This window comes from Brassica napus, chromosome C1 (assembly GCF_020379485.1).
Source record: "Brassica napus cultivar Da-Ae chromosome C1, Da-Ae, whole genome shotgun sequence".
NCBI lineage: Eukaryota > Viridiplantae > Streptophyta > Magnoliopsida > Brassicales > Brassicaceae > Brassica > Brassica napus.
In genome coordinates, this window is record NC_063444.1 from 13,038,291 (window position 1) to 13,065,125 (window position 26,835).

Below are 26,835 nucleotides of genomic sequence, written 5' to 3' on the forward strand. Positions count from 1 at the left end.
CCACCTGTATTCAGCTAGAAACTACAAAAGATATGCATAACCAATCAATTGAAACTAATGTATATCTTATTTTCACCTTATTCCCAAAGCATAAAAACACATAGGTACACATGCAGCCGTATGATATTACAATCACAACAACAATAAGAAAAGAATGTATTCATCATATAAAAATAGAACGGTGTTTACAATATCTGCATTCAAGCCATTTTATCATTTAGCAATCCTCCTCTAGATCTCAAAATCAGTGCTCAGCATCCGATCAGTACCAACAAGAGACAGCTTGTTCTCATACACATCAATACACCCAAACGAATACGTACCCGGTGGACACTCCAACGCAGCTTCAAGCGACCTATGATGAACCCCACGAGAATCAACAAAGTATCCACCTTTATGATCATGCCCCGACAAACAAACCTTAACAACATCGTACTTGTGTATAACACTCATCACCTCATCAAAATTCCACAACAAAGCAGCACTGGACGCACAACCAGGGCTCATAGGCACATGCCCGCAGACGATAACTCTCTGATTCGACTCCGTCGCATCCTTAAGCACACCGTCCAGCCACTCCAGCTGTTTCTCCCCAACGCCTCCGTTATACTTAACAAACCTCCTCTCAACACCAACAAGCCCCTCGGGGCTGTTTTTCTCTGAGTTCGGGTTCTTCTCGTCGAGTATCTTCAACGCAGCGAGCGTCTTGGGATGATCCTCAGGCCAACCAACGGCGCTGATGTCGTACCCGTCTAACACCACGACTCTATACTCAGGCGTAGGCGAAAAGTCGTAGTAAGCGTTGTAATCATCGTCACGAGAAGGGATGTTGAGCAAAGGAAGCAGCTCTCGGCGTGGGAGGTTGTAGAGGCAGTGGTTGCCGATCATGTGGTAGACGGGGCCTTGGAATTTTTCGAATTCGTCGACGAGTTTCTTGGTGGCGGATAAAGATTGGTCCTTGGGACAGAACCCGTCTACGATGTCACCCATGTTGATGACGAATTTGAGGTTTCCGTGTTGGTTCCAGGCTTGGACAGCTTTTTGTAGGACGAGGATGCTGTTTCTGTAGTATCGAGGCGTGCCTAAGAAGGAGCGTCCGTCGGGAATGTCGGCGTATTGAACGTCAGCGATGACACCAAAGGAGAAGAGAGGTTGTGTGGTTACAGAACCCATCGTGAACTCCTCTGAACATCAAAAAAAAAACCAGAAATTTGTTAGAAATGTTATGAAACACATAACAAGTGAGGATTTAAAGATTTGTTAGAACTTAGATTAGATGCAGACGAATAGAAAGAGTGTACATCTGTGACCAGATGTTTCTGCTATTTTTTAAATATATTTTTACAACAGTTGGTAGAATGTAAATCACAAATCAAAGGATGGAGGAGACTGCAATTGAAGTTATTTTTCGGAAATAAGAATCATTAATACATCAATTGTGATGTAAGACAATATTGTGGACGGCGTCAATGCTCGATCTCACGCAAAGATTGTGAAAGGAGACGGAAGTTGTTGTATGAGAAATTAATAAACAGCATTATGGTAGACAAAGGACTTACAACTGTATAGCTTTGCGAGATTTGTCTTCTGTTAGGATCGGTCAGAGCTACCAGCGGAGGTGAGTCGGAATCGGAAAGGAGGATATACGGAAGGTATTCTGTTTGTTATTTGCAAATCGTGTAGTTTTTCTCTCTCTGATGGAAAAAAAAAAACTACATGTTGTCTCGTCCCGTTAATTAAGTATTTTCTTTGCGTAACGCCTCATCAAATGGGGCCTGACAGAGTTTTAATAAACTAAATAATAATTAGGTTGAGTAAATTTTATTCATTTAACTAAACAAAATTAGGTTGAGTAAAGTTTATTTTATTCATTTAATTTTCTTGTCATTTGGCTGGCTCATTGATCAACATGAATACGTTTACTCCATATAAGCGGCAGCTTATAATAATTTCAATGAAAATAATCCATTCATTTTCTGGCTCTTTCTTTGTTCACATTACACAGTTATTACACAGTTAGATTACCTTGAACTCGGACGATAGACGAACAAAAACTTTATGAAACAAAGATGATAGACAAATAATCGCTCTTCACTTCAAAAAAGAGTGATTCAAAGCATTTGTTTTAATTAATGATATCAGAATTCGTAGAGGGTTGTCACGTAACACCATTTCGTAAAGGTTTTAGTTTTTACTACTACAAACATACATCTCACTATATACAACACTCCTCGTCGTCAAATTCAAGGTCACGTCGTCATCTTCTCCTTGCGAAAAAAGGATGCCTCAGTGCTTCACGAGCGGTTAGTCTTTCCGCCGGATCAAACCTAAGCAGCCCTTGCACCATGTTTATCAACTCTCCCGCCGAATGGTCCACATGTTGCATTATCAGATTCTGCAACGACACACACACATGAACGTTGTCAGCAACACAAATGAAGCTTAAACGTTAGTAACACTTCACTAAATCAAACACTTGACGAACCTGAAGCCTGGGAAGCTTCAATACTGCTTTCAGGCTGTCTCTTGAGGTTGCCCCATCGGGCCAATCTAAACGACCTCTTCTCACATATTTCTCTGCGTGTCGGCTTTATATCACACCAAAAAGACAAAACGACAGTTAAACACCCGCCCATATGATATATGGCTGCGGATATGATCACTTCAGAGCATTTTTTTATTTTTGACTCACTCCACTTTCTTCAGCATTTGTTGAGGCAACGGACCAAGAACACGCTCCATCATCGCTAGATGCTCAAGATTTTCATGTGTTTGGAACAATGCTTCTCCCTACAAAGTTCAAATCTTTCAATTAGAAACAAAAAAAAAAAGAATACACACCCAAACCTTTGTCAACAATCAACAACTTCAGACACATACCGTGCACAGCTCCACTATGATACACCCAATGCTCCAAACATCACAAGGATAACTCCAGCCAAGTCCTACCACACAAACCAAGTGTCTCCATTAGTTTGTAATTATCAGAAGCTAGAATTTACATGACTTGTTTTACAACAGGAGCTACTCACCTAAAATGACTTCTGGTGCCCTGTAATGTCTAGTTGACACAATGTAGCTTTGTTCCTGTCGCTCATAAGTTGTGCTACCAAAATCAATAACCTTTATTGCACTTGATTTAGGTACTCGTTTATAGGAAACATCCCTCTGTAATCGGGAACCCTGCAGCAGAAAACACAACCAAATTTCATTAGCACATTACTAGTTGGCCACACTAAGTCGCATACAGAGGCATTCGAGATATACCTTGTACTCGGGAATTTTCACATAGTCTGAGGAGACTAAGAGGATGTTTTCTGGTTTCAGGTCCGTATGAATCATGTGCAAGTCATGCATAACTGCAAAATTAGACAAACCAAAAGAGAAAAACACATTTAAAAACAGGAGGAGTATAATCTTTTATGCAACGACAAACAAAACAAAGATGAAAATGCAATAGCAAGTAGATTGAAAAGACTGCAAAGACTACACACATGCTACACATTCCAAGAGTTGCCAGCCAATCTCACGGACAAGATCAATGGGAAAGGAGCGATAATTGTTTTTCCGAAGAAAATCGTATAAACTTGATCCAAGCTTCTCAAATACCTGTTCCATCCATTTAAACCCATCCACAAAAATTTAACCCCACACATTTCCCAAGCTGGGAAAAATCATAGGCATCTCAAAATTTGACTAAAACACTTACGATACATATATGGTTACGATAGTCAAACCAGTTCCGAATTTGTACACAACTGCAAAGAATAAAATAATTTAACCTTTGCAAAAAAAAAATCTTGAGAAACTATGCCTCACCCAATCAGATTTGTGATTCATGGTTGCATACTTGCATGATTAAAAAAAAGTCAACAGATAATACTCACCGATTGCCACCTTTGTCATGTTTACCAAGCTGTTGAAGCATCTCAATTTCAATCATAGCCGCCTCACGGTATTTCTTCACTCCACGAACAATTTTCACTGCCACCATTTCCTTCCTCTCCCTATCCCAACATTCTAGCACTTGACCAAAGGTACCTACAAGGAGGAAACATTTGAGTAAGATACGACTACAACACTGGAACATGTAAAAACTATAAAGTAGTACAACAAACATATATTCATACCTTCTCCCATCTTGCTATATATTTTATCTGCAAAACAAAAAGGGCACAGAGAAATCAGAACAATGAATTAGAAATCAATATTACAAATTGATTATTTCTTCAAAGCACCAGATTACACTGGATACTGATTAAACCAGCACAACACCTAAAGTTTATTCAAAGCCACTAGAAACATATATCTACAAGGTTAACTTGATTATTATCAAAACAGTTTTTTCTTGGTAATGGAAAAGTGTGATTACAGCGTGGGGTTAAGTCATCTCCCAGTTCAAACATGTAATGTCCATCCTTGTCATCTTCACGCCACGGGGGAGAATCATTACGAGCAACAGTCTTAACAGAAAGAGAAGAGCTACTAATCTCCGAAGGAGCTCCAAAGCTTGACAAATTCCCAATCTCTTGTCCACAAAACATTCCTACCTGAGCCTACACAATATTCATGTACCTTAACATATACAGATGAATACCTCCCTCTATCCTTCTACTGCCTAAAAGTTGATCTATAATCTCTCTTAACATCTTAAGACAAACATCCAAATCCAAACAATCAAGGTACATCGATCATGGCAAAATCTGATTGATAGATCTGATTGAATCAGATAGAATAGCACATAATTACATGAGAATTGGTATTTTTAAGAGCTTAATTGATCAAAATTGTATTAACAAATCGCAGATCCGGAAGAATCAATACAAATATATAGATCGATTATAAAATTTGAAGAAAAAAATCGAAGATCCGAAGGAATCATACAAAAAACATATAGTTACGATTCGTAGATTAAGGAGGTGAATAGATCTTATACCTTAGGCGCTGTAGGCAACACGTCCCAGCCGAGACGCGCTCTCTTTCGGGGACGGCGATCCATGTGTGTGTGAGGAAACTCGTGAACACGCTCCATCTCCATAATCACAGATTCGAACAGATCGAGCAAAGAAAAAACTAATAGGATGATTTTTTCAGAGAGCCAAACGGCGATGGAGATGAGCTTTTGGGTAAAACAGAATCGTGGCCTAACCCTAGTTTTAAACCAGAGGCGAACGAGAAGCAGTCGGGAACGATCTCGACCGTCCACGTGTAAGAACGTAGTGTAACCAGGGTTAGTTAGAACTTGCGCGCTGGAATTAACTAGAGTTGGGTTGGCGCAATTATTGATGGGGGAATATGCTAAACCAAAAAACAGCAAGAAGTGTTTTTAGGTTTGTCTTAAAACTACACGCAGTTTAGATGGAATAAAGATTTTTTTAATTATCTTGTCTTTTCCTCAGCCGAATATTCCGAAACTCTCTTCACATTCATAACTTTTTTGAAAATTTGGTCAACAGAAATTCAAGATTTTCCAAAATTTAAAGATTTTCTTTTTCAGTATCTCGATTTCAAATACTCTACCTCAAAAACTACAATCTTCAACAGAAATTTACAGCTTTTTGTTTGTGAAGAGAAGAATGACAACCACATGGAGCTTGGTTACAGAGAGAGTCCTAGTGACCTCTCAACTCCTGAATATAATGACCAAGTTGCTGAGCACCAAGGAACAAGGCATCCGCAGCCAAAATAACTCCAAACTACAAAACATGACATGAGACCACCACTCAATAGAGGAATATACTAATTGACAAAAAGCTAACAAGAGAGATTTTGGATGCAAAGAAACTCACCAGACGAGCAGTAAATACTAAACGGTACCCCCAACCTTCTTTCGCAGCTTGAGCTCTTTGCTGGTCTGTCCAACTGCAGCCAAAAGGATCTATAATAAGCAAAATGCCAAATGCTGCATATGATGATGATGTACAAGAAAACACACATAATCGATGATTACTTTTCTCCATTTATCTCTGCACTGTCTTTGAGACTTTACCTTTTTCAAGCAATGAGAAAGTATAAGTAGCATAAGAGAGAAGTCATTACCCGAGGAACTCTGAAAAACCCCCAATCCCAGCAAGCTTCAATGGCTGAGAACCTTCTGTGACTAGATCCTATGTCAGGATGTTTTACATAATCATTGAATTAGTCATCCATGTAGAATTACAAAGACAAAAGTACAAAACAGAAAGCTGAAAACAATTGTGATATAACCTCATCTTCAGCAGACTCTAAACCGCCTTGCACCCAGAAAATATTCTGATACCCAGCATTAATAAGTAGCTCACAAGCAGCTAAGGATCTGACAAAAAAAAACAATTGTTCAATGAAGTTTTCAATTTGAGTATCATCCAACTATAAGGTGAACTCTGTGATTCACAGTTGTAATATCAACATACTAACTTTGAGTAACACTAACTTTCATTTGACAAAAAAACTTGAAAACACTCTCCACTGAAATTTGACTGAGTGTTGCTTGGGATCACTTGTCACCAAGAATGTTGATATTCTAAGACTATAAAAATGTCCCTTTTTAATGTAATAATCTAATACTAGCTACTACTATGATACCAGTTAATGTATCACATACCTCAATCCTTTTTGGCAAGCAACGATCAGCTCTGTTTCTTTTGGGAATTTATCCTCAACCTTTGACAAGAAGAGCCTGCGAAGGAAGTAGGCAACTAAGAAAGAAGTAAGTATGTGAAGAGGGATACAAGAAGGTCAGCTTACTAGCGCAGACATACTTATTGAAAGACAAAATAGGTGTACCACTCCACCATCCACCTGTAGAAATGGAAACATGGTGAAGTCATTGTCTAAAACCGAGAGCAAAATATAATGAAAAATGAGTGTATTCAAGTTTTAGTCTATATTCTAGATGGGATTAGAAGATGATATACATTGCAAAAATATTGAGAAGAGGACAATACTTTGTTGATCCAACATCACTAGAGCCAATAGATCACAATCATAATGGTGGTGAAGAAGAAGAAGTACCCATAGCAAAACTGGTGACCTTTTTGGAAAGAGTTCCAGCGTCAAGGTTGTCTTCGTTGTCGAAGATAGGAACCCAGTCTGAGCCTTTGACCCATGCCTTTTAAGGAAAAAAAAAACAGAACGAAAGAAACGAGAAAATAATACATCAATGAAACACTATGGTCTAAGAGTGTTATGATATCTGACTTAACAGTTCTTAACAAGAGGAAACAAAATGAGGAACAATTACAATGGCCAAGGACCTCAAACTAAACTTAAGAACATTCCATGCTACGGTAAGAGATATTAATCATGTCTTTACAATAACATGATCATTTAACAGTGAAGGTAGAGGCAATCATCATTTATGGATAAGTTCCAAACACGAGAATGTTACCTTGTTGCGCTCGCTAGAGGGACGGACATCGAGTAGAGGTTTGTTTGAAAGCTGAATGGCATAGCCTGCTTCTCTTGGTGTAAGAAGCTTCACCTTTCCTTCTCTCAACTACAGAAACAATAAGTTTAAGAGACACTATAACTCATATGTTCCAACTTTTAAGACAAATCTGCAAAAAGAGGATCGTACCAAACCATCCCAACGCTTCTTGGCAGCAGCCATGTCTCTCATTTGCTTCAGATCAATATCTTCATCAACCGCTTGCATCTTAACAACGCCTACTCTCTAAACCATTCAAACAAACAAACAATGAGCCAAACAATAATGAGAGTCAAGTTTTAACCTTCGCATTTCCATTAACCAAATCAAATGGTAAAACATAAAGACATGGAGAATCGACAACTTACAGAGCGGCGAACGGTGGACAGAGATGTTCTTCCTGTGGCGAAACTAACTGAAGATGACATTGAAGAGGTCATCCTCGAGCTCTGTTTTCTGTAAAGACTAGAACCAGAAGGTAACAGAGGATTTAGAATGGGAAGGGATAGAGACTCCATGCTTTAGAGGTTATGAGCTTTCCCAGCGAGCAGAACAGAGAAAGGATGAAACTTTGATTATCCAGGAAACCTCAACTTGGAGTAGTAAAAATCTAAAAGGATAAATCTTTGAAGAAAAAGAGATATTCAGTTTCGGGCTATTGGACCGATGATTAGTTTCGGCTTCATCGAAACATTCTTTTAGAACCCGACTCGGTTCTTAAACCAAAAGCTGTGTCCGCGACACGACCGCAAGTACCGTACTTGTTGTGTTTAGAGTTGTGGATAATTTTAAATATTGTACATTCTGGGAAGCCTAACACGAGTGGACCAATATGTATGGGCCAAGAGAAGCCCTGCATAATTCCTCCAAAAACAACTTCCACATTGACTTAACGGCTAATTAGTAACTAGAGGAAAACATGGAAGGACATATTAGCGATGTTTCCAAGACCGATCCGAACCAAAAATAAACTGGATAAGTATTTGAAATACGGTCTAATATGGTTTAACTGAGTTGGAATCTGGTTCACGGATTACATATATAAAATATTTATATATACAAGTTTTAAAATAATTTTAGAAAATATGATACATAATTATAATATGAATAAATATCAAATAAAAAAAATTAAATAATTTAAAGAACTTTATTTTGCTTATCCAATTCAAAGAATTTTTTATTCATTTTATTATTTTCATTGTTTTTATCCGAAGGTCCAATAAATTTAGGATCTAACTCAATTTTTTAATTATATAAATCGTTTTTAATTTTTATCCGGCTTAATAACTTTACGAATTAGAGCTATTGACCGGTTTAATAACTTTATGATCCAATCCGATTATAGGACAGTTTTATGGTTTAATCTGGTTTAACGGACGGATCTGTCCGGTTCTAAAAATACTGCATATTACGAACAACAACAAAACATCAATGAACAATAAAAATCAGTCAAAAGTGTTTTGTAGGAACAGTCAGAGAAATCGGAGAATTGGCTAAATCTATTATCTGTTGATTTCCTCAGTTTTTGACACAGAAACAAAAACTACAAAACACATCCCAATAAATTAAAACTCAACTCAAATACAAATCGTTCAATATCCCCCCCCCATTATTTTCACTCGTTAATCCGGTTTCTGTCCAACCAATCCACGCTCTTACGTGCTCTCTCCATCGGCTGAGACTTATCTCTGTATATGTCCACACTCCTCCTCGACCTCTCCATTTCCTCAAACGGAATCTTCAGCTTCTCAGGTCTCTCTATGTGGCTCAGCTTGTATCCCTGAAACTTCAGCCTGTCCACGCTTTTCCTCGGTTTTTCTCTTCCGTCCTTGCTCTTCTTCGGTGCATCTACGCTATGCCGAGGAGGGTGTTCGCACCCTCCTTCCATGCTTCTTCTTGAGAAAGAACTGTTCCTTTTCGATGCGGATTTGTCCACAGCGCTCACAAACTTCTTGAGATGGCCAATGTACTCGGGGAAGAGTTCGAGATCACAGTGGTTACCGCCTTTGAGCCATAACGGTTCGTATTTCTCTTGGCAGAGTTCCCAGAGCTGCTTCCCGTGCGAGAAGTCAACCACATCATCCGCTGTTCCCTGCACATCGAGAAGCTTTCACCATACTGAAGATGATTGAACAAAGGGTCCCATACCATACAAGAAAGAAGGGAAACTTACATGGATCACGAGGACAGGACACCTCACCAGCGAGATCTTGTCAATGTTCTGAAGAAGATGATCAAACAAAAAGGTGTCAAAGTAAGAAACATTATGTATAGAAACCAAAAAGGGTATATGATGCTTACCTTGTATATGTCAAACCAATAAGTTCGCTTAACGGAATACATGACTCTAAGTCCAGAAAGAATTGGACTATGAAGAATGGAAGCTCTTAGCCGAGGCAAACGTGCAGCTAAATCGACGGTCGGACCACTACCAACAGATTGACCGTATAGGATAATGTTCTCCTGCTTTGCTCCATAGTTCTCTTCCAGACATTTGTAAGCAGCTTCGATATCAGCATAAGTATTTTGCTCGCTGGGCTGCAACAAAACAGAGATTTATGTTCGCAGTGTAGATGGACCAACATAACTAAAGAGAGGCTTAGGATATGTGGTTCCTCACCTTCCCTGATGATTGGCCATACCCTGAATAGTCATACCTGTAAACACCAAAACATTTTTAGAGGAATTAATAAGTGGAAACTGTGAACTTAGGGAAGTAAATCCTAGTATATTCCATCCAGTTCATTTTAAGACAAGACAGAACAACAAGGTTTATAGTTTATGGTTTGTATGAGTCAAAAAAGATGTTTCGTCAAAGAGTTACATTTTGGCATTTCAAATACTTTTGCCTTCAGAAACAGATCTGAAATGTCCAGAAATTTTAAGTCTTTTGCCCAAAGACCATTTGATGTCAACAACACAACCAAAACATCAGACTCAAACCCTAAACCTCAAAACTGCTTTTTGTCCCCTTTGATAGAGGAGTATTGTAGATCTCGATTAATTAAGAACTAATCATAAAGACAAAATCTTCCATAAACAACAAGACTCTTCCATAAACACTAAAATCCACTTAATTCAACCAAAAACCTTAAGCAGAGTTCAGCGATGAGATTATCAGCATTGAGAGCACACAACAACTATTCTAGATTCTGCATCTGGAAGCTTCAAATCTACTTGAACAAAACCCAGAAAACAGAGCAATTAAAAAAAAAAAAAATCAAAACTTTCTCAGAAAGATCTGTACTAATAAATTCAAATCCAGCTTCAGTATCAGCAAGAGAATACAAAAGAAAAAAGAGGGAGAAAAAAAAAAGAGCTAACCCCATCAAATTGACGCGGAGATGAATACTAAGCTCGATGAAGAGCTCGTACATCTGACCAATATCAGCAGCATTCCCATGCGAATACAGAAGAGTCGTAACGGCCATAGGGTACCTGATGTACATGGCCACGATCTTGGTGCCACGGCGCGTGGGGAGACGCAAAACGTCGACGTTTTCTCGGTGGGGAAAAGGGTCCATGAGCAGAAGCTCCGTTGCTTCCTCTCTGATGATCTTGTACGACGGCGGATTCGGCGGAAAGAAGGCTAATTTCGCCGCCATTGAAGATGTCACACCTCCCATATCTCCAAGTTAAGTCCTTTCCTCTCTCTCTCTGTAAGTCTGTAAAGTGTATAATAATAATAAGTGAAGAAGTAGTAGCTGGAGTTGTTTCAGAGAAGAAGACGAAGCTGGTGATGATTGCTATGAAACATTCCTTCTCTTTCTTTTTTCTTTTTTCTTTTTTTAGAGAGACGACGGGGTTGATGACCGGTCACCGATTTGAACCTTCTTCATATTCTTGTTTTCAACGTAAAAATTTTTGATCTTATTTTTTCAAAAAAGTTTAAAACTTTATTATTATCCATAACTAAAATGGGGATCTTGTCTGTATTGAGACTCTAAAAACAAAACCCTTGTTCCGGAATTTATTTATATTTTAATATTAACATTTTTACATCTTTCAACATATAAATTAACAAACTCAAATTTATTTCCATTAGTTCATTTCACTATTCGCAATTATTTTTATATGTTACAGTTATATATTCTAACTATATATTTAATTTAGCTTAAGAGAAAAAAATTAGAATGCTATTTTGTAGTAAAAAATATGCAATAATTCTAACCTACGAGTTATCCTAGTGCTTAGCCTTATTAACTCATGACTCATGAGAGCATGTGTGATTCACATGGATAAACATCATGGAGTCCATTACAAGTAAAAAAAGATTCTAAAGTCACAAGTTTGTGCAGCTAGATTTGTTTTCTGCAATATGGTTTAAGATTGTGTTTTTAATATGAAAGAAAAGAACTTTTGGGGCTACTAATCAAAAAATTTAAGATACATGTAATGACAGGTTGTAGGGTTTGAAGGTACACGTGGATGGTTGGTTGCCCTTGAAAGAATTTACTGGCAGCATCATGGGTTAGGAGGATGGGGACCAATCATCCATCCCTCCAACCTTTTCTTTTTGCCGTCAAAGTTTTTTTTATATACATCCTCTCTGTTTTCTTTGTCAACTATAATAAGTCTTATTATGTAGCTTTCTTAAATTTAAAACGATCAACGTCGTCGATGAAGATCTCGTAGGCAAGTTGGCTACTCTACTTTGTTTTATGACATTAGTAAGATTCGACCATCCTTTCTTACATGCAACAAAGATGGTTTAATGGGATATAAAGAGTAAAACGATTAGCATTTATCTTTTGTATTCAAGAAATTCAAGATCTTTGGTCCATAATGGTTCCTTAATTAGGACCAGTCAGGCAGTCATCGTGACTTTCTACCTAGGACACATACCTTATTTCCTAATGTTGCATACTTGCATAGGTTCAGTAAGTAGAAATAAATTGTCTCCATGGGCGCTTAGCATTGTCCTTAGAATTAGTTTTATTCAGAATGTACAATTCAAAGCTGGTTTCGTTCTCCCGTGATTTTGACGAGATTTGTAACCTAATAAAAAAATAATTCAATAATAATAAAACGTTGGTGATGGATCCAAAATTAATTAATAGAGGAAGGCAAAGAGACAAGCGTGAAAACTAATGGAGATGACTGGTCGAGAAGCTAAGGGCCGAGGTTGGGATAAGAGAGATTGGAAGAAAGTTCCAAGAGAAGAAGATCTGGCCGAGAAATGAATCATCAATGCCGCTCTATTCCCATACACTTTGTTTCCTCTTCTTTTTCTTGTTGTAATTATCTTCTTCTTCTTTTTTCATCTATTCTTTCTTATGATGTTAGGCTGTTGTTACACATGCATGGATATATGGACCATTCATTCTTTTGTATCTCGACAAATGTTGCATTTCCATATTCTTTTTTTTGATAAGTATGTGAATATCATTATCAAATGAAAGAGTTTTGCTTTTACAAAAAGTTTAAAACCTGAGACCAATCTAAGACAAAAAAAAAAAAAAACAGAAAGAGACCTAAGAGAGCTATAATAGCTAATAGAAGCAAAGTGATAGAAGCTTAGTCATATCTGAGCCAAGCTTGCATCAGTTTCTTAAAGTTCTTGCGTTTTTGTCTCGCAAGTATGGAGTCTCGTACCAAGCTTCGGAGTTGCAGGTTCCGGAGGTGTGGGTGAGGTGGAGAAGTGGAGAGGTTTCGCCCAAGCTCCCAAAGGTTTGATAAAAACAGGTTCTTTCTCCATTCTCTCTTGCTCAATAGCAGGATCAATGGCTCTATCGGGTGGTTTCTCAACAACGACGTTGAGTTCAGGGGGGAGAGACGGTGAACCAGCAGAAGAGAGCTCAGCCTTTTCCTTGTCAGATATTGCAGGAGTAGCCAATATGGTTGAATCAGTTGTGACTTCCTCAGCATTTTCTATTAGAGAAGCGTTGGAGCCCACTTCAACCGTAGGAACATCCGGAGGATGCGGCGAAACAAGCTCTGAACCACTACCCGCTTCAAGTGGAGCAGCACAGGAATCCCCTTCAACCGTAGTAACAATCCGAGGATGCGGCGGAGCGAGCTCTGACGCAGCCTGTGTTGAAACATCAATACCCGGATTCGATGACCAGCGATTGAGGTAAGGCCATCTAGGATCTGGAGTCGTAACTTGTTTCTCATCAGATTCAACAATGTTTCCGTAGTTAGGTGGTTTGTTTTCTGTCAACTCGTGTCGACAAAGCACTTAGAGAAGAAAAAGGCAACGCGCCTCACGCGCCCCCAATACACGATCTCAAAGGCGAAACCCTAGAAGAAAACAGCAGCTCCGTTCGACTTCGCCGGTGTAGAAAACAGCAGCTCCGTTTGCTAAAAAAAAACAATGAGCTAAATGGAGTCTCGTATCAGTATGTCAATGGACTTGAAGAGGACTAGAGGCGGAGTGGTGGAGTTGTTGTGAAGGCGATTGTTTCTCTCCTGCCATATTTTGTTACGACCAGGCCCAACCACAGCCGTGTCCAAGAGGAGAGAGAGAGAGCCGACTACAGGAGAGAGAGACGGCTTAGAGAGAAAAGGAAACTATCTTTCCTTTTTCCTATTAGATGTTATCTTTCCTTTTATGTATTTAGTAGATTTCCTATTTCATGTAGGATTAGGATAAGTATTCTTTCCATTTATCTCTATCTTGTAATCCTTATATAAGGAACCCTTTTTGATGATTAATAATACACACGAAATATTCAGTCTCAAACCCTTCGTTCACAACACGTTATCAGCACGAGGCTCTAGATCCTGAGACAAAACCCTAACCTAAAATCCGTCACACATAAACCATAAATCAGGCGTAACTTAAAATTGATCTATTTCTCAAACCTTGAAGAACCAGACAACGAGCCACATATCAAATTGAAGCTCTGGACGAGACGAATCTATCAGCGAAAACCGTTTGTCAATCTGATCTCAGACGCGCCCACACTCGCAGAAACAATAGACGGTGCCGCCTTGGTCTTTTGGAACCCTAATCCCGAAGAACCCTAATTCGTTCTTGATTCCGTTCCAGCAAGCATTACCGTCTCAGCTTCATCCCGATCTCAGCTCAGACGAACCCTTGAACTCAATCCCGTCTCGCGTTCCCGTCTCTGCCTTAGCTCGATCCGACGATCAGCCTCAACCCGTTCGCGAGAGACAACCAAGGCGATCGCGACCTAACAAACCTAACCCGATCGCATCCTCTCAGCTCGCGATCCCGAAGCAGCCAGCTCGCGTTCCCCGATCAGACGCGTCCTGTTCCAGCTCGTGTCCGACGTCCTTAGCCAGCTCACGTTCCCAAAGGAAGCAACTCGCGACCCGATAGGAGGCAGAGTCTGTCCAGCTCACGTCCGAGGTTTATCAGTCCACCTTGGAGGTCCGGGTTCTACAATCTGCAAGACAAAGGTAATCCTAATTCTGAGAACATGAATCGAACCTGGTTGTCTTGTAAAGATTGAAACCCTAAAAGATAATCTCTAAAACTAAAAGCCATAGGATAATAGATCAATACCCTATGAGTAAATCGAAGCTCTATAAGTTCGATCTAAACCTAAGAAAGAGATTGATCCATTGATCAATTAAAATCAGAGCCTTAAAGGTTTTTGAATCTCAATTCAAATCCCCTTGATCAAAGATCAAAGTTTTCGAAATCCCCTAAAACCCTAATTAGAAAATCGGTTTTAATATTTGATTTGAAACTTGAGTGTTTTTGATTGATCACCTAGAGCTGTAATTAGGATTGTTTCAAAACCTGAATCTGAATCTTGTTTAAACTGAAACCCTAATTTCGAAGTTAAAGATCCTAAGGCCTTGAAACCCCTAATCGGTCACTTGAATGTTTTAAAACCCTAATCTCGATTTTAAAATTCTAAAGGCCTTGAAACCTTAATCTTATTTTGCTAAATCGATTTCTACTAAAGTTTAAATTAAAACCCTATATTTTATAAAGTAGAATCTAATTGATTAAGGTTGCTTGCATAAATGAGAGTTAAGTTGCTAGATTACTTGATACTAAAATCTAGTTGAATATTACCAAACCTTGAAATTAGTAAACCTAATAGAGATGCAACTATGCAATAGGATTAAATACATTTAGATTAATAATTCCTTATTGTATATAGCTGTATGGCCTAATACATTGTACACACTTGCGGCCTTGTGCCCTTGATTGATTAAAAGCCGTGTGGCTTAGTGTACATCTAAGAGGCCGAGTGGCCCAGCATCCGGATAGTCATATGACCCGGACTGCATCATGATCCGATCCTTAAGATCGTTGTATCACATAATAATCGTGAAAGTCTAAGGCAAAGCCGTATGGCCTTATATCCGGATTGATATATAAACCGGATTGTATCATGAACCAATCTCTAGGATTGTTGTATCACACTAACATGGCCGTGTGACCTAATTGGCACCATGATCGATTGTTTTCATAGATGCGTAAGACTTGTTTGTGGTCGAGCTTGATAAATACCATGTGGCCACATGATCACATTGTGAACCTAAATTTTAAATGACAATGTGACTCAGATATCGAAAAGGGACTTGGTGATACAATCACCAAGGACAACAATGAGAATGAATCGGTACAGGGCTATAAGCATTATATTCCATCATATCATTGAAGGTCTAAAAGATCAGTACATCACTATAGAAAATCCACTAGACTTTTGGGATGCTTTACAGCATAGAAATTACCACCAGAAAACGGTGTTGTTTCCATAGGCTAGAAATGACTAAAAGAATCTAAGATTCTTGGATTACAAAGTCATGGATGAGTACAACTCAGTCTTGTTTAAGACAGTCTCGATGCTGAGACTTTGTGGTGAAGCAGTAACCAAGGAAGAGTTACTAGAGAAGTCCTATTCCACATTCCATGTGTCGAAAATCATACTGTAACAACAATATAGAATAAAAGGCTTCGCCACTTATACTGATCTGATTTTCAAAAGGACCAAATTTTGATACGACTAGTCTTATTGCTTTATGATTGCATTCGTGTTTACTTTAACCTAAGGATCATTCACGATTTATATGGAATTGGTTTTAAGTTTATTAAATCTTGCCTGATCTTACTTAAACATATGAATGTTTTAAAGAGTTGCCTAAAGGGTATAAAACCAAGTAAGAAATAATGAATGGTATAGAAAGCCTAGTAGGAAACTATGGCTAAGGCATTTGCCTATAAGGCATTATATACACCCAAAGAAATGTGGTCCATTGAAGTTATAATGAATGGTTTCCAAATAAGAAACAATGGGCAAGAAAGGTAACAAAGTTCCTTCAGATCTTTAAGAATTAAAACGCCTAAGACCTTTGAAAGAAAGTGGTCGAGACTATACCGATGATCTCTACTGATTTATACTATGCTAAGGATCAGTATGATAAGAGGCAAGAGATGTGGTGACCATATTGAGAAACACCACGAAATTTTATATGGCATGATAGGATTAGCCATCCTAGTATAGAACTTGATGCAAAAGATCAATATTGAAAAGGCACAGAGTTATCTCGTAAAGATCTCACGTTGTGAAATATGTACACATAGGGAAAATCATTAGGCTTAATTATCCCAAAGCACCATGACCTTATAGTATGGTCATGAGGGGGAGAGAGGATAAACCCATGATCAATACTACAAGTTCGTGTACTATGGTCTAAACACCATGATATATGGCTCGGCCATTACTAGACCGTGACTTGTCTGAATAGTGCAGGCTTGTCCGCACACAGTCCATGACTCGGCCAAAGAAGCCGAAGAGACCATGAGAGACAACGGTCTGGCCGCAAAGGCCATAACCGGCCGGAAAGGCCATTACCTATATGCTTGGGGACATTATGAATATACATGTACAGAATGATAATAAGCATCAGGCCATATAAGTGAGCATAGATATTCCCATCTAAAGAATGAATACGGGTCATTAAAACCAGACAAACCATCTTAAGAGATTCTGAGATAAAACCACCACATACATATATGTGCCGTCTAAGATGGAACCTCAGAAGAGGATTGGGAATATATGTTGGATAGGAGTATTATTTTCTCCCCGAATTCAAAGAAAGCTTGAGCCAAAACATGGGTGATTAAAATAGTGGCCAAGTACGGATTGCATGATCAAATGGATCCGACTATCCAAACATTAAAGGAGAAAGATTATAAGCTGGATAAAGAAAGAGTAAAGGAATGATAAGAATGGTTTTAACCATCATTGTCTTGGCAAGATCCTCGGACTATACATTATGATATAAGACGTCCAAAGAAAGATAATATAAAGATAGCCAATTGAGAAGCTAATCGAAATGCCAGACACTGACCCGAAAAAGAATGACTAACCAGCTTAGCACCAAACGAAATTTAAAGTCCTAGAAGAGACATAATCAAGTTGATATATAGTCTATGCAAGATAGACCAAGTGTTCCATAAGAGTAAAGAAACTCGGATAGAAAGAAAAGGTGCATAGACAGATCCGAAGTTAAAGATAAAGGCTGGCCAGCTACACATCTAAGGTACCAAACCAAGTAGTCTTGGGACGCCAAGCTGCTAGGTAACAAAGGACCTGGATAATGAAATCTCAAAGTGATCAGATCATGTCTGGAACATAGTGGAATCACATGAAAGTGTCGACACACACATTTGTATAAAGATACATAAGAGAATAGCACTTGAACATAAGCGAGGATCATGTACCCACGAATGAGTACTCATCATACAATCATAGAATCATAAAGATTATAAAGAATATAAAGATAAACGTGGAGGTTCAAAGTATCTAAAGAGAGATGAGCGTATTGGCTATGTACATATACAGAAACGCCATCTGATAAACCAGTGAAATAGATGGATCTTGTGAGATAAAGAAACAGTGAGAGAGGACACATGATCACGTGGCCTAGAGTGTCTATGTCTTCATATTAACAGCATTAAATCATAGCTTGTTTACACAAGGTACTCACAGAGATCAAAGGAACATATTATAAGGAGATGAACTCCTATGTGGTGATTGCTGCTACAGATTTTCGATATTAAACCAAGTCTGGTCATAAGAAAGAAAATTGATACACTAAACGTAGTAAGCAGCATATGGATCACTGGATAAGATAAGATAAGAGAACAGCTTTGTTCCTAAGCTGATTCATGGACTGAAGCAAAAGCAGCTGCATAAAGTATATAAAAGAAATTGATCACACATGATCATTGATCTTGGAGTTGTGTAAAAGACAATCCAATAACAGTCCATATACATATGAGAATTTATAAAGAAATTCTTTGTGCTTATACTAAACCTAAAAGAGGTTAGAAGAATGATACAAAACATATCTATAGGCATCCAGCACATTGGCTGAGAGCGTCCGGTCCTTCAAACTAGAGACGTCCGACTCTGTCCTTCCAAGGGCGTCCAGCTCTTCAGCAAAGAGCGTCCAGATTTTCTAGACACGTCCGGCTTTAGACCTAAAAGGCGTCTGACCCTTCTTCTTGGTCACGGGCTAATAGAAACTAAAGATCAACCATCAGGTTGCAATCCGACATTAGATCCCTTAAGGATCCAGCATAGCAGAATGGTCTGCTGCTGTATGAACTCCATAAAGCTCTGTCATAAGATTAAAAGGAGACATCTAATCTGTCTGTCGGATACCAAAGAAGTATTGTAGCCCATAAAGCTTATGAGATCTATGACCTAAGGTCATTAGGCGTCATTAAGATATGAACGCAAGGAATAAGACATTACTTAAAGCAAAGAAATTGATGTCCACATGTGAGATACATGAGAGTGTGTTCGGCCGAAGAGCCATGATAAGAGATTATAAAACCTCAAAGCAATAATCATTGAACACTCATAAGATTAATAAGTGGACATGTATGGACGTGGTCTATGGACTGGACATTGATCGACCAGATTGAAACATGGCAAAATGGTTATCATAGTTAACCAAAAGTAAAGAGTATAGAAGTAGATGATCACGTCTGAATCATGAATACATGCAAACACGTTTTGCAAAAACCAACATGTGATTCCCGAGGATAATGTGGTTCACATTTCTTAACACACATGCTTTAAACGGGACACTCAGTGTCAAAGGACATGAGAAATGACCTAAGAGGTCTTAATTACGGTGCAGTAATGAAACTGGCCGATTACTCCCTTCCTACACAGACAGGATAGATCACGCATCAAGATGCGTAGTATGTAGAACCTACACCGAGGTTCACATCAGGGGGAGTAGTGCGTGTTGTACTCTTTTCCTTCATCATGGTTTTGTCCCACTGGGTTTTCCTGATAAGGTTTTAATGAGGCAACATTAAGCGTACTACAAATCCTGTATGGTTATGGCATCCAAGGGGGAGTGTTATGAACAATGTGGATTGCCATTAACCAAGACAAGAAGAGATGGTCTATCAGGCCACGACCAGGCCCAACCACAGCCGTGTCCAAGAGGAGAGAGAGAGAGAGCCGACTACAGGAGAGAGAGAGACGGCTTAGAGAGAAAAGGAAACCATCTTTCCTTTTTCCTATTAGATGTTATCTTTCCTTTTATGTATTTAGTAGATTTCCTATTTCATGTAGGATTATGATAAGTACTCTTTCCATTTATCTCTATCTTGTAATCCTTATATAAAGAACCCTTTTGATGATTAATAATACACACGAAATATTCAGTCTCAAACCCTTCGTTCACAACAATTGTTTTTTTTAACGAGCACGATTGAGACTTTTTAGCTTATTGTTTTTTTTTGTTAGTTTAGCTTAATTACCTATCTTAGTTTAGCTTATCTCCTAACTTAGTTTAGCTAACGTCTTCCTTTGTCACTACAAGAAATATCGGTATTAATAGCACCCGATAAACGCTATCATATCGTTTTCATAGCGTTTCGAAGAACGCCGTGACAGCCGCAGCTATAATAGACCCCCCCTAGCGTAGCGTTTTTCGCGTGCTGTAACAATATACAGATATTATAGCGTTGGTTATGTGTTATATTATACCTATTTATAGCGATTTCTTTTCGCTATTTAAATATTTTATGTGGCATTTTTCGTGTGCCATAGAATATTTTGTTATGACATTTGTTTTTTGTCATGGAATACCTTTTTGTAACTCAGTTGTTTTGGATTTTTGAACATTTAATAGCAATTTGTTTGTGCCATTGAATATTATAATACAACGTTTTACTTGTGCTATGACGTTTATATTCTAGGTAATACTGAATAGCTAATATTTTTAACCGGTTTATAAATGATTTTGGTTTATATTAAAATTTTGGTTTACAATCGGTTTATAAATTAAACCAGATTACAAAAAATTTCGGTTTACATACAAACCAGGTTTAAAAACAAAATCTAAAAAAAAACCTAGCTGCAGTTGAGTGTATACATTCTCAACCCCCTGAATTTTTTTTTTCAACAAGTCAGCAACATGACATATATTGGGAGATATACGAAGTTCCTCGAGAGGTATAATCTCAGATACAGACCTTAATTCCACGAGCCACCATTGCAAGCCAAGTCCTGCTCTGTTTGTGAAACTAGCATCAGTTTCCTTGCTTCAACTAGCTTGCTCATTTCAGTAACCAGGGTTACATGCTTTGACACGTTGCCTTGCATTTTTTTGTGCTCGGGGTAGCTGTCAACAAATCTGGCCATGTCCTCTGTAAAATCAACGCATTCACAAATTATAATCATTACTAGCACCAGAAACAGAATGTCTTTGCAGGAGCAAGACTAACCATATATTTACCTACTGTCTGGATATTTTTGTTACTCTTGGCCACCTGCTGATGTTCATTCCGATATCCCCAAAATTTTCATACATGTTAGCTTTGAAGAATGCATCTTGTTCTGATGATAAAACCACCTCCTGCTGGGACAAGAGAATTATTAGCTTAGCTGTGAGGTTTTCAACTAATAAGATCGGTATTGGAGAAGACTCACAACTTGCTGATCTTTTGAAAGACTTCCAATGGCTCTCACGTCAACTTTATTATCCTCAAGTCCTATGAGTTCGTGCACCATTGCCTACAGAAAAAATTCTTTAATGAGAAATTCTTATTCTTACAAAAAAGTACGACATCTGGAGGCACATCTCATATACTAGAGAGTAGCACAATAAAAAAAAATATTAGGCAAGTTGACCTGATATGTCCACTGATTAAGCAATGGGGTAACCGTACCGGGTCATCTCTTTTGTCAATTACAAGCAGCAACGGAGAGATTTCAGTCCGTCTAAAATCGAAAAGACCGCTTTCATGCTGATACATCGATTTCTGAAACACAAAAGTATCTCTCAGTTCAAATGAACACAGGACACACGAAATTCTCAGACTAAAAGCAAGTTGGAGACAAGTTCCCATCACAGTCATAGCCGCTATCTCCATCACTACAGAGCTCCGACTTCGCCTCTTCTCTCTTCTCTCCGTCTCCTGATGTTCTTCATCTTCTGTTTATCCCTGGAACCCAGATTTCAAAACACAAACATAAAAAAGATTCAAACTTTCATGGGAAATCCTTTCCATCAGCTTTCTATACCAAAAACGGTGACAAAACCAGAATCAAAAGAGAGAGAGAGAGATAGAGAGAGAGAGACTAGACGATATTCTAACTGAAACAAGGTGGAGATGGAGACAGGTGACGACGTTTTTTTTCTTGTTTCTGTGTCTCCGGAGAGGAGAGAGGGTAACGATGGATATGTGAGCAGAGGCATTGATGTGTTTTTGTGACGACGTAATGGTTCCAAAAGGAGCGTGGTGGTGAAGCTTATCAACGGTGGTTGGAGAGACAGAGGGGTTTCTTAGAAGAAGATGTGAGGAGCTCACCAGAGAAAAGAAGATTGCAGATGACCAGATATGAGAGATGAAGAGACGAGACATGAGAGGATTCTGAGAAAATTGATAATTTAGTTTGACATATGTGAAAAAAAATTGCAGAGGTCGTCAGAGAAAGAGAAAATAAAAAAAATTAATAATTATATGCCGTTGGATTGAAACCTATCAACGGTAGAGATTGATATCTTAGCTATCCTCGCCATTCTTTCCTATTGGTCAGATCTGTTTCCTCTTATTATTTTTTAAACACATTCTATTTCCTCTTTATTTTTTTCTTAATTATACTCTGTTTAAAAAAAATTTATATAAATCTAGTTTACAAATTTGTTTTATAAATTTAGTATCTTTTATATTTTGTTATTTTGTTATTAAAGTTTATTTGGAGTCTTAGGTTTGGGGTTTAGAGTAAAATTTGAGAATACAATTTGAAATTTTTTGATTAGTATCTATGTTTAGGTTTTGGTGTTTAAATTTGAAAAGGTTAAATTTGATGTTTGGATTTTATGATTTGGTGTATAAGATTTAGAGTTATTGTATATGGTTTGGAATATATACTCAAAGTCTAAATTTCAAAACCTATATTTAAATTTTTGAAATTTGTAAATTAGGATTTATGATGTAGGTTAATATGAAGTATGTGGTTTAGGGTTTAGGGTTAAGATTTATAATTAAGTATATGGTTTGAGTTTTAGAATATATTTGGAGTCTAAGTTTAAAATTTATATTATAAATTAAAAAAATAGATTTATGACTTTGTATGTAAGATTTAAGTTTGGGGTTTAGGGTATTATATTTAGGGTATAGATTTAAGATTTAATGTTTGAGGGTTATAATTTAAATTTGAGATTCTATTTTTAAATTATTAAACTTTAAATTTAAATTTAAGATCGAAATTATATTATGAAAATATTGAAATTTTAGTGTTTATGTTTAGGGTAAGGGTTTAAACCCCAAATTAAAGTATATATTTAGAGTTTGGGGGATGATTGTTTAAAGTATATATTTAGAATATGAAATTAATCTTTAAAAAAATAGGATTTTAACTATTCAATTTTTTTATATATTGGATATAAGTTCTATTAGGTACATGGTTAAGATTTAGGATCAAGTATATGGTTTGAGTTTTTGAATATAATTGGAGTTTGGTTTTTAAAATGATCTAATTTGAGTTTAAGTTTAAGATTTATATTATAAGTTTGAAAATATTAGATGAAAGGTTTATGTTTGGAGTGTAGGGTATTAGATTTAGGGTGTAGATTTAAGATTTAGTGTTTGAGGTTTATAATTTAAATTTGAGATTATATTTTTAAAATGATATTATGAAAATATTAAAATTTTAAAATTTATGTTTAGGGGTTAGGGTTTAAACCCCAAATTAATCATATACCCAACAATAACTAAAAATTTTATAACTTTTTTTCATTATTTAATTTCAAGTCTTAAACTTAATCTAAAAGTATAATTATCATTTTTATCCTTTGATTTAATCAAACATATAAATTAAAATACAAAACTTTTTTATCTAATTAAAATATAAATTAAAATACACTCAGACTTTAATTTTACACTCAGACATAATAATTACAAACTCTAATTATCATTATGAACCATATAAATTCTCTTGTTTTTTCACCGTGTCAACAAGAAAATCAAACATGAACTTTTCTCTAATCTGTTAAAGCCTTTGAATCACAGCAAGCCTCTCTGTCTTCTTACTGCACTTCATCATGAGAGACAATGCTAGATAAGAAAAGGATCTCCAACATCATAAAGTGGACGAGCCAACCGCATCACACCCATTTAGTACCAAGATCATACAATAACTACCTTTACGTTGTAATCTGGTTGCAGGAACCATGACCAAAAATGTTTATAAAACCAATGACCTGACAGCTTATAAGTTGATGAGATAGCTCATAAGTTGGTCCATCTCTTGATCTCAATGTTGTCTATGAGCCTAGCCGTTCCAAACCAGGCAGCAACAGTAACACAAATCGCTACTCCACTCTTTATCTCTACTACTCCTTCTAGTTTCTACGGCAACAGCAGCTCCACTGCAAGCGCCAGCAGGAATACGAGGAGGAGCAGTAGGGGGACTCCGTAACGCTTGTTTTCTCTACTGATACTGGCAAACTTCAAAAACCAAAATAACAAGTTCTTTGTAACCTTAGCATCATTATGAACACATGACTGAAAGTAAAAACTTCACACAAGAGAATGAAAGTGAAGCATAAACCTGCCAACACTTTAACGAGCTCATCCTCTGTTTCTCTCAGATCCGCTTTGGATCATACCCTAATCTTGAAAGACACCTACAACATCAGAATCAGAGACACTCATAAGAACACTAATAAACGCCATGATTATAGACTCTCATTCCGCAACATAAGAGTTAGTTACAAAGAACATAGATTTACCCAAAGAGACAAAGTAAAAGAAGAAATAAAAACACAGAGACTTAACCCAGAATCGATTGTGAAGTGTTCCTATAATGATTGAAAACGCACAGAGACAACAAGAACCATGAATCGATTTTCGAAAGTTTTTAAAAGTCAAGCCTTTTGCCGAAACGCCATTGTTGCTCTTCTCCACTTTGATTCTGACGGTGTGAGGCATGATTCCGGTGACGACGAGAACGAAACAAGACGGAGATGTTATCGTGGTGTGGTTTGGTCACGGACTCAGGCGCCACCGTGTTCGATTGCGGGTGAGTGGAGACCACAGAGTGGTGGTCGGAGCTCGAGATCGAGCAAAGGGGAAACACATAGATGAGACTCGAGAAGGACAGAGACGACGACGAGAGATAAGATTTTTTATTTTTTTTTTAATCGAAGAGATAATGAAAAGAGAATTGTTCTTTTTTTGGTTCATAAGAAGTAAAGGAAAACCCAAAAAATTGGTTAAGTGTTGGTTCCAAAATAATTTTTCAGCTATAATAGTGATTTTTGCTTTCCCACTTAATGAAATTTTATCTTAGCGCGAATTTAGTGCTACGAAAGAATTGTGATCTGATTTTGGGACTTTTGGTAGCAGTTGGTGAATTCGTGCTATTGCGAACTGATACCAATACTCATATTTCTTGTAGTGTGTCCTAGCTTAGTTTAGATATCTCACATTCTCTAATTAAGACTCGGCTCATTTTAATAATAGTATATATGAGCTCTAGGGTTAGCTCTAGGGTTAGTGACCGAGAGAAAGTAAGAAGGACTGGGCGGACATAATTTGGTTTAAAGGAGGTGTTCCTAAACATGCTTTCCATATGTGGACAGCTCAACTGGAAAGACTCCCTATAAAAACAAGAATAGCATCATGGGGATTAAACACTTCTTTATCTTGTGATGTATGTCTGATAGGGATTGAAACAAGAGACCATGTTCATTGTGGTTTTGCTGCAGAGATATGGAGAGCTGTCTTCTCCAAGTTGGACCAGTACCAACCGCCGTGCACTACGTGGGCTGAGCTTCTGTCTTGGACAAGGAGATCAACTGTTCCAGCGCCTTCGCTTCTCCGCAAGGTGGTCGTCCAGTCCGTTCTATACAACATTTGGCGCCAGAGGAATAATGTGATTCATCGACTACTTTAGTCCCAGCGAGAACTACTTTCAGAGTCATCGACCGAGAAGTGCGCAACATACTTTTCGCGAGGAGGAAGAGACGGAAGTTCAAAAACCTACTCATCTGTTGGCTTGCTTAAGTCTGTAGTTACCTATTGATCTGAAACAATCTTAATGCTTCCTTGTTTTTATTTCTTTTTGCCTTGGAAGCATCCTCTTTAGGAATGTTAGTTGTAACTTCCTCTTTTCATTTATATGATATTAACAGTTTTAGCAAAAAAAAAATACACCGCAACGTAGCCATGCATGTGTGGTCTATTATATTTAGAACTTTTTAAATGATAAAATTTTAATAAGAGCTGGGTTTTTAAAGCCTCCAGTTATGAAACAACTTTTAGGCTCATCGCATATTGGACAAGAACATAGCACCGTCATCTTTGATTGCCTTAACCATCCGATACCGCAATGTGATATCGAACAATATCTAACCCCACGGGTGATATGAGTCAGAGGATTAAATGCATTTCTTCTCCTCCAAGCATCATAGGAACAAATCCGACTTCGACATGACTAATGGTATGAATGGGATAAATAATCCTTTGTTCTTTATGTTAGCTTGTAGAAAGATTGTTCAGAAAACAAGGCAGTGAGGTAATATGAAGTGATAAAGGATTATAACTATGAGCGACCACTTACTGGTGAAGACACACTAGCGACCATTTATTAATTCCTTTGCTCTATTGTTTCCTTCACTACGTACTTAATGCCAAGAACTGTTTCCTTCACTAGTTACTTATGCCAAGAATTGTTCTTGTGGTCCTAACTAGGAGGAATACTGAACGGTATATGGAATACTAGAGTACTATTTAAAATCTATTATCATTTTAGTTTATTCTATGTTATTTTACATCTGACTTAGAGAGAGTGTCGCAGTTGTCTGTAATTCATGTAAACGTTAAATCTGATGCATTTTCTAAAGAAAAAATTGACATAGGAATGAAAATCAAGAGGTTTCGTACTAAAAGCATCACACAACCCACAAGCGATCATATACCTTTCACAAATTGTTTGTTTCTGTTATTACATCTACTG

At 37.6% G+C, this 26,835-nt stretch overlaps 4 protein-coding genes and 1 long non-coding RNA gene across 11 annotated transcripts; all 5 read right to left on the reverse strand.

The window, feature by feature from the left end:
* Positions 1-48: 48 nt before the first annotated feature.
* Positions 49-1,773, reverse strand: LOC111198213 (manganese-dependent ADP-ribose/CDP-alcohol diphosphatase). The gene is made up of 2 exons (XM_022694730.2): positions 1,560-1,773; positions 49-1,184 (listed from the first exon to the last, which is right to left on the reverse strand). The coding sequence occupies exon 2, from the start codon at positions 1,171-1,173 to the stop codon at positions 232-234; it is 942 nt and encodes a 313-aa protein (XP_022550451.2). The 5' UTR covers positions 1,174-1,184; positions 1,560-1,773; the 3' UTR covers positions 49-231.
* Positions 1,774-2,070: 297 nt separating this feature from the next.
* LOC106375783 (serine/threonine-protein kinase AFC2) lies at positions 2,071-5,181 on the reverse strand. Of its 4 annotated transcripts, XM_013815775.3 has the most exons (12): positions 4,937-5,181; positions 4,373-4,556; positions 4,131-4,157; positions 3,888-4,041; positions 3,710-3,758; positions 3,495-3,609; positions 3,268-3,359; positions 3,033-3,183; positions 2,881-2,945; positions 2,693-2,790; positions 2,486-2,588; positions 2,071-2,395 (listed from the first exon to the last, which is right to left on the reverse strand). In XM_013815775.3, exons 1-12 carry the CDS (start codon positions 5,036-5,038, stop codon positions 2,258-2,260), a joined length of 1,278 nt encoding a protein of 425 aa, XP_013671229.2. In that variant the 5' UTR covers positions 5,039-5,181; the 3' UTR covers positions 2,071-2,257. The 4 variants fall into 4 exon arrangements, with proteins under 4 accessions (XP_013671229.2, XP_013671230.2, XP_048600120.1 ...); XM_013815776.3 differs by lacking the exon at positions 4,373-4,556 and having other exon boundaries at positions 4,937-5,152; XM_048744163.1 differs by lacking the exons at positions 3,495-3,609; positions 3,710-3,758 and having other exon boundaries at positions 4,937-5,001.
* Positions 5,182-5,404: 223 nt separating this feature from the next.
* LOC106375784 (rhodanese-like domain-containing protein 11, chloroplastic) lies at positions 5,405-8,115 on the reverse strand. The gene is made up of 10 exons (XM_048744164.1): positions 7,777-8,115; positions 7,559-7,654; positions 7,370-7,477; positions 6,994-7,090; positions 6,741-6,780; positions 6,584-6,658; positions 6,208-6,295; positions 6,040-6,107; positions 5,790-5,862; positions 5,405-5,696 (listed from the first exon to the last, which is right to left on the reverse strand). Exons 1-10 carry the CDS (start codon positions 7,924-7,926, stop codon positions 5,613-5,615), a joined length of 879 nt encoding a protein of 292 aa, XP_048600121.1. The 5' UTR covers positions 7,927-8,115; the 3' UTR covers positions 5,405-5,612.
* A 701-nt stretch (positions 8,116-8,816) lies between these two features.
* LOC106375785 (alpha/beta hydrolase domain-containing protein 17B-like) lies at positions 8,817-11,293 on the reverse strand. Its single transcript, XM_013815778.3, has 5 exons — positions 10,733-11,293; positions 10,029-10,065; positions 9,710-9,946; positions 9,582-9,629; positions 8,817-9,500 (listed from the first exon to the last, which is right to left on the reverse strand). The coding sequence occupies exons 1-5, from the start codon at positions 11,032-11,034 to the stop codon at positions 9,024-9,026; spliced, it is 1,101 nt and encodes a 366-aa protein (XP_013671232.2). The 5' UTR covers positions 11,035-11,293; the 3' UTR covers positions 8,817-9,023.
* A 9,334-nt stretch (positions 11,294-20,627) lies between these two features.
* Positions 20,628-22,289, reverse strand: LOC125580133. Of its 4 annotated transcripts, none has more exons than XR_007317869.1 (4): positions 21,502-22,289; positions 21,301-21,384; positions 21,107-21,229; positions 20,628-21,017 (listed from the first exon to the last, which is right to left on the reverse strand). It is a non-coding gene; the product is annotated as an uncharacterized LOC125580133 (long non-coding RNA). The 4 variants fall into 4 exon arrangements; XR_007317871.1 differs by having other exon boundaries at positions 21,096-21,226; positions 21,502-22,288; XR_007317872.1 differs by having other exon boundaries at positions 21,107-21,226; positions 21,540-22,287.
* Positions 22,290-26,835: the final 4,546 nt, after the last annotated feature.